At 33.7% G+C, this 13431-nt stretch overlaps 2 protein-coding genes across 4 annotated transcripts in view; one reads left to right on the top strand and one right to left on the bottom strand.

Annotated features, from left to right (window-relative positions):
• The window catches only part of LSM11 (LSM11, U7 small nuclear RNA associated), a 128986-nt gene that overhangs the window by 37918 nt on the left and 77637 nt on the right, over positions 1-13431 (bottom strand). The gene's annotated exons all lie outside the window — the stretch shown is intronic.
• CLINT1 (clathrin interactor 1) overlaps positions 1-13431 on the top strand; it is a 57558-nt gene that overhangs the window by 17613 nt on the left and 26514 nt on the right. For 2 of the 3 annotated variants that reach the window (XM_019965321.2, XM_019965318.2), the window contains exons 2-3: positions 12386-12490; positions 13026-13122. In XM_019965321.2, coding sequence (XP_019820880.2) covers positions 12386-12490; positions 13026-13122 — 202 coding nt within the window. Of the gene's footprint in view, positions 1-2721; positions 2793-12385; positions 12491-13025; positions 13123-13431 lie in introns of all 3 variants that reach the window. The other variant, XM_070793928.1, reaches the window with a different exon arrangement.

Raw genomic sequence — 13431 nt, 5'->3', positions numbered from 1 at the left:
GAACAGGTTTTGGAAATTAATAGGAAGTAGGCACTGTGGGAAGAGACTCCCAAAGATAACTCCGAACATCCCAACAACTGCACCCAGCCTGCCCAGCTTTTATCATGTGCTTTGAAATAATGTATCAGGGTGAAAAATGGTGAAGCTGCCTCCGTGTTGCTACCTCTTAAAATACATAGAGACGTTTTCTTGTTAAAAAGCAGCTCTAATTTGTAAGAATAGTCATTTTTTCCACTTTGGGACTATTGGGGTATCTCATATGGGTATTGATCCTTGTGAAAAATGTTAGGTCTGCATGAGGGAGCCTAGAAAAGCAGCTACTAGTGTGAGAGTAAGGCCCGTGGGGAGAGGTCATCTATCTCTTCCTGAGCTCTTTGCTGTGTTTCTTTTTGTTTAGCTGTGCTTCATAAAATATCATAAAATCAGTAAAATATGCAGGAAATAAAGATATTTAACTTTATTTAACTAATAAAGATATTTAAATAAGATATTTAACATGGTTATTAAATGAAGATTAAGAAATTAAAAATTGAAGCTAAAATAAAGTGAAAACTTTGGAGAGGTTGGAATAAAGTTTTAAACATTTAAAAAACCCAATGCAGAAAGGGTTAAAAAAGAGTAAAACAGATGAGACTTAAAATAATATCTGGGGAATTCCCTGGCGATCTAGTGTTAGCACTTGGGGTTTTCATTGCCGGGGCCACAGTTTGATCCCTAATTGGAGAACTAAGATCCTTCAAGCTGCGTGACATGGCCATATTAAAAAAAGAAAAAGAAAACTAACATTAACAATAAAGATCAAGGTTTTTTGTTTGTTTTTTAAGTATGATAAAACTAGGTAAGAAGTAAAGCAAGGTTAAAGGCTGAAAGCCAACCAACAGTCTAAAAACATAAAAGGTTAAAGGAAAAACTATTCATGAGATTAAAGATAAGAAATAATAGAAAGTAAAAACAATGGTAAAATAAAAGGTATCAGCTGACAATATTTTTAGAAGTTTGGGGGAAAAGGGCCATTTTTTAAAAATACATTGAAATGGGTTTCTTGGGACACTTAGGAAATGCTCCAGGGAAAAGGTATGTTGTCCCCAAAGTTTCAGAAATATTTAATATAGTCCCCTCTTGGAGACTCATAATGCACATGAGAATAGTAAAGTCTCCAAGAAGTGTTGCAGTAATAAAGTTGCCTTTGTTTTATGTAACATTTCCTAAACCTCACCATGGAACACATTTCTCACATAACACCTATTAATGTCTCCCAGAGTATTTTTCGCAAAACACTAGAGTACTGTTTCAGAAGAAAATAAAAACGGAAAATCTTGACAGTTACAGAGATATGTGTTAAAAGAAAAAAACAGTCATCTGGAAATAGAAAATGGTTTTGGGTTGGGGCTTGCATTCATTCCTTGGGAACAGGCTCCTTTCGAGGCAGCAGTGTCCTTCGGAGCCAAGGGCCCGAGAGTAACTTGATACTTCTATCTTCTGGCCTTCTATCCGTAGCTGTCTTTTCAGAAAGCTTTTATCTGTGCACAGCATACAGGCTGCTGAGCCAGGGGAGTGGAAGCCGATCCTCGGCAGAATTAAATCAGCCCAGCCAGCGGGCACTTCCCTAGCAAGGGTAAAGAAGTTGTATATACAAGTACTATTTTTCTTCCCCCCCAAATTAGGTTTTTTTTTTTGTCATTGTATAAATGAAATTTTAAATGTGTGCCTCCACCCCAACACTTTTTATGGGCTTTTTAACTTTAGGCTTTGTCCACATGCACACGTGTTTTTATATAGTTGGTAGTTAGTGTTCATACAATTTTGTATTGTGAGAGCTGCTTTCTTACGGCTATGAAGGGAAGAATTTCCTACTGGTGGCTGCCTCTGCCTGTTCTGTTGCTGTTTTTCCAAGCACACTGCTGTAGCATTTTGGGAGCAGCTTCTCATTCTGCTTTCTTGAACCACACACAATAAAAGTCTTCCATTTTGCCACCCTCCTCAAATCTTATTGCTGCCAGAGTGCCTCTCTGGAAATAATAACTTGTAGCATCATGGGACTAGCCTACATTGGGAAAGCTTTTCTCTAATCCTGTCATCTGCTGTCCAGTTCATGTTAGCAGCACTTGTGCTAGAGAGAAGGGCTTCCATATAAGACCTGTGAATATCCAGACACTTCCTAGGATAATAATTTGTGCTGTTACACAGGAAACTGAATGGAGAAACTGGTTGTTGTGGCTTTTCTAACATCCTTTGTTCAGGTAGACACTTCATGGAATCAGTTACATGGACCTTGTTTTTGGCATTTTGAAAGCTTAAAATTCTACAACTTACAGTATCTAAATTGTAGATATAAACTTCATGCTGAGAAAGTTTCTTTTTATAATAGCTTAAACATCTTTTGTTTTTCCCATAATTTGCTTTTGGAATGTCTGACTCTAGTAGCTGATACAGATGAGTTAGTTTAGTAAATCCAAAAAAATGTTAAAGACATTATCAGATGATATCAGATTACCAATATAGGAGAAATTGCTGCTTAATGTAAACTAAAACCCTAGAACATGGTTGGTGGTACTGAGATTAAAGAGAGTGAACTTCAGAATACAAACTCTGTTTGTAAAATGGCTTGTATTGATACTTGTCCTGTCCCTTAGAGAAACTCATTTCCAGATCTTTGGCCATTTTTAAATAATAGTCATCCTGCCTTGAAGTGTAGTTATATCTTTGAACTCTTCATTTCAGCATGCATACTGTGGGTCAGATAGGCTGCCGGTTACCTTGACTCTAAAGTTCCACAACAATGAATAGCATAGGTAAGTAATAAGTATTAATGCCAGTATATTCTAAGGGGCCATATAAAGAATATCTTCAAATTAAAAATGATAAATTCTGGCAGAAACATAACCATGTGTGGTAAATGCTTTACATGCCATTCAATTTAATCTCAGTAATACATAGGAACTACCTTTCAGATTAGGTAGCTGAGACACATAAGTGGTTGATTTATCCAGGGATCAGAGATAAGATATGGGCCATATTCATTTCTATTAAATTACTGGTCAATTACTATACATATTTTCTACAAAATAGCCATGAGAGATGAAGCAGATTGTGAAAATTAGTGGTTGTACAGTGTTTTCCTCTAGTGTGGCCTTGTGTTTTGGACCAGTTCCTAGAGTCAGAGTCAAAGCCCAAGCCTGTTTTAATGTCTGAATATGGGCTGCCATCAAATGGATTATTTAATTTGGTATTGCTAACCTCTGATGTTGTACAGGAAGGGAAATAGTTTTATAGTTTCTTCCTCCTACAGGTCATAATTTAGTTGTGGACATCAGGATGTTTTTCTTGACTTATCTGATCCATATAGTTTTCCTTTGCACATCTGTTACATAAATTACTAAACTACTTCCTTGAAAAGTTGCCAGTTTGTCACACTAGTAGTGATCAAGGGGTGGTACATTTTGGAAAAAAAGAATTAAATGACAGACTCTGAGGGGCAGAAATCCAACTACCATCCCAATTTAAGGTTTTTTTTTTTTTTTGGATCAATTCCTGTATTTTTTTGAGGCATTGAAATAAAATTATATGTGGTTTCTAATGTGTTTCCCAAAAGACCATAAATATTTAATGATCTTTCATATAAAATGAGGTATTTTAGTTACTGCTTCTGTTAAGTTTTTATCTTTTCCGTGATCAATTTATTTATACATTCTAGTCTGGTACAAAGTTTGCTATTTGAAACTAAATTTGGAATGTTGGTTTCTTTAACAACTTTGCCCTTTCCTGACCTTGAATTCTGCATAAACCATAGAATAATGATTTTTCTGTGTTTTTCTTTTGCGGGGGGGGGGAGGAAATTCGTAAGATTTATTATTTATACTGGTTACATGTTAGGACCACTTTACACTTAAATGATGAAAAAATCAGAAATCTCAGAGATATTAGATGTGGGTCTGGTTCGTTTTGGCTTATGCAAACTGATAATGAACACTGGAAATTTTCATGGAATGTTCGGTAAATTTACTAAAGCAAGGAACTAAGTTATTTTTTTAACACTCATTGTGAAATTGTGTGGCTTTGGAGTGCTGGTTTTGAGCTTGTAATCTTTAGATAAAGATATCATTTGGAATACTGAAAATCTGTAATGGGTGTTTTTAGAGATTAAAAGAGAAAGTACGTTATAAATTGGTTAGTGTCAGTTACTGATAAAAGTTCTTAGATTAATTTTTTTGCATTACGTTTCCTACTGTTGTAACCGTTCTTTCTAAAATACAGTAGAGTCTTGATAGATTTTTCTGTTCAGAGTTTTGAGTTTTAAACTCTTCTTAAAGAGGATTTGTTAACAGGAAATAATGTTTAATTTTATTATGATCCAAATCTGACTTGCATGTGTGGAAACTAGTCACTTAGCTAAGTCAGTCACTGGTATCCATCTTGGAGCTCAGCTTTGTTGTGTTCCAACTCTCAGGCTGTGATAACACCTTAGCTTTTTTGTGAAAAACAATTCACAGAAAGCCTGTGTTTAGTATTGGTATTGAATGTGGCAGAGCCTTATAAAATTCACAGACAGAAAATAGAAGTTTTATACATATTTAAAGAGGAACGCATTGGGTTTGGTGCTACCTTGGATTGATGACACAATCAAATCTATATGGAATCAGTAGAAGAAATTTATGGAACATGTTCTGCCATGCAAAAGTTGCTTACCTAAGAAATATAATTTGGTTAATTTAAATATTGGTTATCTTGTATTGAGGAAATATAATATGCAGAGGATACTTTAATTCTTGATTGAATTTGGGAGATTGTCAAGAGTCTGCATTTTTATACACAAAGGTCTTCAGTTTATCTTTCAACAGTGTTAGGGGTTTATTCTTATAGCTTCTTCTACCTTCAAAGTAATGCTTCATTTGTTCTCTGTTCATTCTACTCCCTGCCCTCCCCCCTCCCCCCACCATGCCACTGCAATGAAAAATACTTCTATAGAAAATAGTTTTGTAGAATTTATCCTTCCACTTTATCTGTACGTAGTACAAATGCAGTGTAAAATTTTGAGTTAAGATTGTAAGAATATTGAGCTGTATCTATCAATGGTGTTCAGTAATAGGAAAACACCACAGGTGATTAAAATTCTATACTTCAGTTTTCCAACCCCATAATAGTAATGGTCTGAACTGTTATTGAAATTGAAGGCCAGCATCACTCAGTATGCATCAAAGAATTTGGTAGTAGGATTGATGTGATAATAGCTTTTGATTAAAAAAGAGTATATAGTCCTTAATTTTCTTACAACTTAAAACAATTAGAATTTTTAAAAGTATATCAGGGGTACTTTTCTGTTAAAACTCAGTATTCAAAAAACGAAGATGATGGCATCCGGCCCCATCACTTCATGGCAATTAGATGGGGAAATGATGGAAACTTTATTTTCTCGGGCTCCAAAATCACTGCAGATGGTGACTGCAGCCATGAAATTAAAAGATGCTTGCTTGCTCCTTGGAAAAACAGCTATGAAAAACCTAGACAGCATTTTAAAAAGCCAGAGATACTGCTTTGCCAACAAAGGTCCGTCTAGTCAAAGCTATGGTTTTTCCAGTAATCATGTATGGATGTAAGAGTTGGGCCATAAAGAAGGCTGAGCATCAAAGAATTGATGCTTTTGAACTGTGGTCTTGAGAGTCCCTTGGACTGCAAGATCAAACCAGTAAGTCCTACAGGAAATCAATCCTGAATGTTCATTGGAGGGACTGATGTTGAAGCTGAAACTCCAATCCTTTGGCCACCTGATGTGAAGAACTGACTCATTGGAAAAGACACTGATTCCGAGAAAGACTGAAGGTGGGAGGAGAAGGAGAAGACGGGATGAGATGGTTGGATGGCATCACCGACTTGATGGACATGAGTTTGAGCAAGCTGTGGGAGATAGTGAAGGACAAGGAAGCCTGGCATGCTGCAGTCCATGGGCTCACAACACGACTGAGCGGCTGAACAACAACTTTTCTATTACCTACTACTATGTGGAGAGAGAATAATTAATATGGTGTTTTTGAACATTAATACATTTTCTGTGGTTTTAATGTCATATAGGCAGGCTGCTTGAGTTTTGGACTTAGTTTTTCTGCCTGTGCCGTATTTTTCAAATGTATTCAGTATCTGGCTATAGTATGATCTTCATAACTTGATCTTTAAGTATCCAGAATTATTTTAAAAGTTAGAAGCTTTAAAAATGATTATGGGACTCCCTTCCTCCCTCAATAAAACCTGATAAATTGCTATTTAATATTTATTTGGTTTTAATGTTTCTTGACTGTGAGAGCTAAAGAATAAGATATATTTCAGTGCCTATTATTCTTGTTGATTATTTTTAAAAGTAGCAGGTTAAATATTTTAGCATTTTAATGTTCTTCTCTTGAAAAGTGAAAAGGAAAACAGAAGGTACATAATCAGCATAGTCCTCTGTGTAAATAAGTTATCATAAATAATATGCACATGAGCATACTGTCAGTACATATTTATAAGTGGAAGTGGATTGATATAAGGTCATTTTTTTTAAGTAGCTTGGTTAGTCTTTTCTGAAATCTTGTTACTGCAGGAGCATGGTTAAGAGAGCCTCAGATTTTAGATGTTTTCAGTCTCAGTTATTTCCTATTTAAACTGATGTTTTCTTTACATTGCTTTTAAGAATATGTATGTTTAAGAGAGGGGTACATTGGTTTCCTCCTTTTTAACTGGTTAGTTTGTATTTAATTTTAGTAAAACCAAAGGAAATGTAATTTCCATGACCAAGAATATATTTTTTAAAATATTAATTCAGCATTTAGTTCTTTTTGTAGCATAACTTGTGATGTCATCCTACATATTAACTATATCAACTAGTAGACTTTTAGCTTAGGTGATATTATTAATTCTCTGATTCTGCAGCATTATGGCATAATAGGAAATGGGCTACATTTAATTAAAATTCAAAACCCTAACATCTATTGCTGTTTACTAGTCTTTTCATCCTGAGTGTAAGTTTATTTAAACTTCTCTACTAAGGAGATGCTATTAAATATTTTTCCCTTCCTCCTCTCTCAAATTTTTGAATTATTTTTTGGTAGAGGGACTTCTGCTAGTAATGGCAGGCTGAAGAGAAAGTGGCAAGCATTGGGTTTGTTATTTTGTTACTTCTGTAGTTTTCAGTAGTTAACTTACCAGTTTTCTTATGGAGGGAGTACTGTAGTTTTTTTCTTTGTTTTAGCATTGTAGCTATTTTATAACTAAGATGCTATGTAATCAAACATGATAATATCGGCTTTAGCAGCATAAATTCCTGTACTGAATCATTACTTGTGTTAGGACATTATTCATTGCTTTGTGTTTCATTTTCAGATCCAGAAAGGGCTTTTTTTTTTTTTTAAATGGGTAGCAAATACCCAGCCAAGTAGATGAACCAATTTTCCCACCTCCCCTCCCTATTTCTATACATTAAGATTTTTTGATAAAAATGAGAGTTATGTATTTGTAAAATTTAGGAGTACTAGACTTCTTCGTTATTGACCATACATTTGATACCATTCACAGAACTGTAGTAACATCTAACTTGGTTTTAAAATACGAGTATTGAACCTATAATTGTTCAGCTTGCAAGCAAGGATAATGTGGTGAAGACCATCATCCCCTGATGAAAAATGAATGTCACATGGTCCATTATCTAGCTTTTAGAGCAGGTATTCTTAAAATTATTTCCCTGCTATTTTGGTTAGAAACATTTTTAAAAAGGAACAGATTTTCCTGGCTTAAGTAACTTGTTACCTGAGAAAACTGTCTTTTTTCAGTGTTTATTTTAAGAGTATGTTATTGTTTTTAATAAGTTTTTAAAAGATTAGGATTTTAGAGGGAGCATTATAATTTTACCTATATCATAAAAGTATATTCTGAAATCTGTGGCATTAAGATAGAGAGGTCACTTTTAAATATAGATTTTAATGTCTAGAATCATTCTTCTCTAATACAGTGTTTTTTTAAGCAAGTTAATTTCAATATTAGGTACCTAAGTTGATCCCTGTGGTTTTACACAGGTAGCATTTGGTATACATATTTTAGTATGTGTACATACATATGTGTAGTTACTAGTTTGCTGCAATTATTAGTCTGATAATAATAAGACATTCAGTTGAGTTCAGTTCAGTTCAGTCGCTCAGTCGGACATTGGAAGTACAAATAATACTCATTTGATATACCATGATGCTTATTTGCCTATTAATAGTTAAAATGTTGCTAATGATGATATAGTACTCATTTGTATTCTTAATGGCATTTTAATACTTTCCTCTTTGTTACAATATAATATTCATGGGGGAAATTTTGGAAAATACAGGAAAAAGAAAATAGTTTGAAGGAAAAAAAAAACGTTATTTAAAACCATTACTTTGAATGCTGTGTTTGTCTCGTCTCTGCCTCTGTTTTTATGACTCTCTTGTATATGTAAGTGTGGATGTTCGTATGAAAAAACACAAATTGAAAACCGTCTAATAGAAAATACTGCTAAATATTTTCTCCTGAATTCAGAATGAATAGTCTTTATAATAACTTTGAAACAAACAGTAGAATCTATTAAAAATATGGACCCATTTGATTTTATTTTTTTTTAATGTAAAATTAAGCAGGCTAGGAAAAAGACTTTTTACTAAATCAATTTCAATTTTCATTATCCTTTGTTAGCAGTTAGGACTGGATTATACCTATACTTTACCTTTTCTCTTGGTTTGTAGTTTTGTTTTAGCAAAGAATATTCTTGAATTTTTGGCAGGAAAAAAATACCATAACACTAAGTTTTTTCTTGTCTGTTATTTTACTGTTTCTTCTTTAAGGACATTAGAAGAATCATTGACCATCTGTAGGTCAAAACTCCATTTTAGCTTTTACTTTGAACCAATTTTGCCTCTAAACCCTGGACCAAAACTATTACCAAGTAAAATAATGTGGTATTTTATCAGTAGTGACCAGTGAAATAAGCAGAAAATGGGGAATAAAGAGGAGGGCCAAAATGAACACTAATTATTTACAAATTGAGTAATTGAATGAATATTGACTGTGTTCATATAGCCATAGAAGTGTATGTAGAGGACTTGAGGGTGTAACTTTTAGAAGTTCGCATTGAAAATCCAGTGATTGGGTGTAGTGCTGGGTTGTTCAGAGTTAAGTATTCCTCTTGGGGACTGGTAGTCAGTCTTGTATCCTATTGCTGGGATGTTATAAGGAGCAAATGTGAAAGTGTGTAAGTGGTTTGATTTCAATTGTGGGTTTTATCCTTATAAAAAGCAGTAGTTCTGTATTGCTTTAAGGTAAAAATCTTCAGCACATGAGCAGCTTCTTAATGTTCTTCACTCTGGTCATTCCCCGGTAATTTCCTGTAATTTTGTTTGCAGAGCGGATCCTCAACCTTTGTCTGATTTCTCTGTGTTTTAAAAAACTGATGAGAGATCCCCCTCTAGTGTCTGAATTACCCATTCTTAAAACATTTATGTCAGTCATAGGTTTTAGGAATTAAGCTAGCTGTGTTTTCCTTTCACATCTGGACATGATTTTTTTTTTTTTTTTTTTTTTTTTAGTTTTTCGTTTATGAGGGAAAGCGGGGACTTTTTTTCCTTTCTTAAAAAGGTCGCTAGAATTATGGGCAGGGTGTGGATTGGGGGCAATAGAAAACATGGGACGGGAAGGATCAAAATGCTATTTTTACCTTTTAAGAAATAATTATTTTTAAGTAACCTGGACTAAGGCCAAACTATACAGTGTTGTTTTGTTTTAGTTTACATTTGTTCCTGAATTAAGTGTAGCTTTAAAATACTTCATTTTGGAATTCTTCATTAGATTCTTATCCTGAGTGGTTTCAGTTTCTGGAAAGCAATGCTTTCATTGGAAAATGGTTTCAAAACAGAGCCTGATACTTTTCATGGAGTTTTCTAACTTGGTTACTTTTTGTTACTGTTGTTGCTGTATTTTTCCATATTGTTGCCATTTTATACTGTGAGTATGTTCTAATGGCAAGTTGTCCTTTTACATAGTTCCCATTGTTTTTCAACCAAGGAAATAGGAGATTCTTAAGATATTGGCTCTCTGCCACCTCTTCCTCTTAAACACACAGGGCTCAAACACACAGGCCTTCAGTTAAGGATCTTGTGAAGGGTTAGGGAAACAGGACCTTTCTCATTTGACCCATGGGCTTTTGTAACTTGAACAAGGAAAGTAGTGTTCTGAAAGCTGCAGCATTTATGAAGGCTCTTGTAAAAATATTTCATGTACATGGACTAGAGATTAACTCTTTTCATCTCGTTCTTCAACAAATTAAACAGTGCAAACAATTTCAAGTGCTTTCTTGGTCATGAAATGCTTGGATGAATTATAATCCTGATTGCTATTGTTCATTCCCATGCTGCATTTTGACACTATTAACTGCCTAACGCATGCATTCTTCAACCAGTAAGATAAACAAAAGCATTTTGAAATATGTTATTTCGTGGCATCTTAAATTGCAGATATGCCATTGGCTGCCTTGATTTTATTTTGGTTCCACTGTTAGCAAAAATGAGGAAAAAAGTTATCTCTCTATATTTATACATAAAATTGCCAATAGAATGATCACTGGGTTTTTATAAAAGTCCATTCACTAATAGTCTTAAATTTTAAAGAGGCAGTAGAGACCATGGATTTATTTTAGTGCTAGGGAAATAATTTGTATTTATGTTATCAAACCAGTGTGGCTTTCTCTAAGATTTGAAAGAAAGTAATAAATTTCATTTTTCTACTTTAATAGAACTGAATGTAAACCTAGAAGCCAGATTAGTTTTGTGATTTGGCAAGTCGTTTATGCATAATGGTTCCTTTAAGATTTGAACTAATACTGTTTATTAATTGAAGTATTTGTAATAAATTTGAAGTTTATATGTGAGAGATTTGAGTGCCAGTTATTAACAAACCTTCATTACTTAAAAAACAGAACTTTTTTGATAACTGAAAAACCATATAACAAAAGTGGGGTAGATATAACTAATGTCATTGTCACATCATGTTTAGTTGTTCAGTTGTGTCTGATTCTTTGTGACCCCATGGACTATAGCCCACCAGGCCCCTCTGTGATGGGAATCGTTTCTCCAAGGCAGGAATACTGGAGTTGGTAGCCATTCCCTTCTCCGGGGAATCTTCCTAACCTAGTCTTCGAACTAGGGTCTCCTACATCACGGCAGCTTCTTTACCATCTGAGCCATCAGGGAAGCCCATAACAGTTAGCAATTTCTCACTTTTTGACTATTGCTAAAACTAAGTGGACGAATTACCAAATTCACAGGCATCTGATACAATAATTTTTTCTGTAATAATTGGAGCTCTCTATGTCAAATGAGCACTACTACAGTATGTCACATTCTTAAAGTATTTATTCCTCAGAATGTCTTTGAATTCTTAAATCCATATAAGCATGAGAAATTCTTTTTTAACAACCAGATGTTTTGCCATCTCATATCTTAATTGTAAGGTGCTTTTTTCAATGGTAGTTCTTTATTATAAAAATATTACTTAATATTTTAAAATTCTAATAGGGGATATTAGCTAGACACTGTACCGTGGTATACCATTTGATATGTTACTCTTTGAGGTAGTAAATAATATTCCTCCTTATTCCCATTTTTACGTTTAAGGAAACAGTAAGAGAAGTAAAATAATTTTGCTAAAGATCACAAAGTAATTGTAGTCAGATCTCTCTGACTCCTAGAACCCATGTTTTGGACCACTGATGAAGTCTTAAGTGAAAATTAAATACATTGTCATATAATCCTCTGATGGAATATTATGTAGCCATTAAAAGTAAGGGTTACAGTGCCATAGAAAATGAATGTGGTACAGTAAATTAAAAAAGGCAAGGATTACAGTTAAAATCCATAGTGATTCTAGACATCTTTAGTGTTTGATTTTTTATTGTGTTTTAATTTAAATACAGTATAAATAACATTCAGCTTCTATATAATTTTGCTCATTAACTTAAAGAATTTCTGTAAACAGGGGACCTAAGACTGAATGTAAACCAGGTCTGGTCAGCAAACTGACAAGTTAGTTTTATAATAGACTTTAGCATGTTCAATTTCCTTTTTAATTTGACCTAAAGCCATTTTTTACTGGACTTATGCCAGCTCTAATGTAATCTCTCATTTATATTCTTGAAGGCTAATGGAATAGTAAAATCTTCCTAAAGATAACTTAAATGTGTTATATAGTGTCCTAAGGGTAGCTTGTGCACAAAAGATGTTTTCTTTCCCACCCTGTAGAGGTATCTCATTAGGACACCCAGTAGTGTCATTATTAAGTTTTCATGTGTTTCTCAGTTTTGATGCTAATCTTTGTGTGTATGTGCGTGCATTTTTTTTGTCTTCAGCACCAATGTGGTTATGAATTATTCAGAGATCGAGTCTAAGGTTCGAGAAGCAACGAATGACGATCCTTGGGGACCTTCTGGGCAACTCATGGGAGAGATTGCCAAGTAAGTGATAATTTGACTCAGCAGTGCAGAAAGAATGCAACTATCTTTACCCAGAAATGTGAAATTTGCTTTCAATTTTAAACTGTTCAACTGCCAGATAATAATAAATTTTGCATATAATCGTTCAGATATCAGTGCAGCAAATTTTATGAGGATCCATTCCTCTTAAATATTAGCTCAATAAAGTAAACAAAATTTTTCTTTTTCAATGAAGTTTAGAGACTTTCTGTAGCTTAACTATGTAAAATTTTGACAAATGCATATAAAATGACTTAAAACTAGGAAAATTTTTTCCTGACAAACATCTGGCTGACTATGCCACTGAATGAAGGGCTCATGAAATATGATATTAGTGGGATTTATGTGCTAGATACTATATAAAATAGACATTTTAAAGGTACCATATCTAAATTTTTTAAAAATTAAACTTATTTTTTAAAGCTCTTTAGGAAAATACAGTAACTTAGAACAAGCCTGCCATCTACTGTCAAATCAACATACTACAAACTCTTGAGGAAAACTATTCTTTTTTCAGGGCTACCTTTATGTATGAACAATTTCCAGAACTTATGAACATGCTTTGGTCACGAATGTTAAAAGACAACAAAAAAAATTGGAGAAGAGTTTATAAGGTATGGGTATTAGTCTGTATTTATTACTTGACATGTAGAAGACATGAAATTTTAAAGTGTACATACATAAGTGATTATGATGGACATTGAATCCTAGACTAGAATATTCTAAAACAGATAAAAAATTGATTTGCTATTTGAGTTGTAGTTTTTAATCACCATAAATAGCTATTCATATATTTGTGCATATCAAAAGTAATGAATCTATAGTGTATCTGTGTTTAGTGTTTGAGCATTTAAGATAAAACCACCCTCTAATATCATTTGTCATCTCTACATAAAAATTTTCCAGTAGTATTACAGTATTGT

The sequence above is a fragment of the Bos indicus genome, chromosome 7 (assembly GCF_029378745.1).
Source record: "Bos indicus isolate NIAB-ARS_2022 breed Sahiwal x Tharparkar chromosome 7, NIAB-ARS_B.indTharparkar_mat_pri_1.0, whole genome shotgun sequence".
Taxonomy (NCBI): Eukaryota; Metazoa; Chordata; class Mammalia; order Artiodactyla; family Bovidae; genus Bos; species Bos indicus.
Note: the sequence above shows the minus strand (reverse complement) of the source record. Positions and strands in the feature narration are given on the sequence as shown.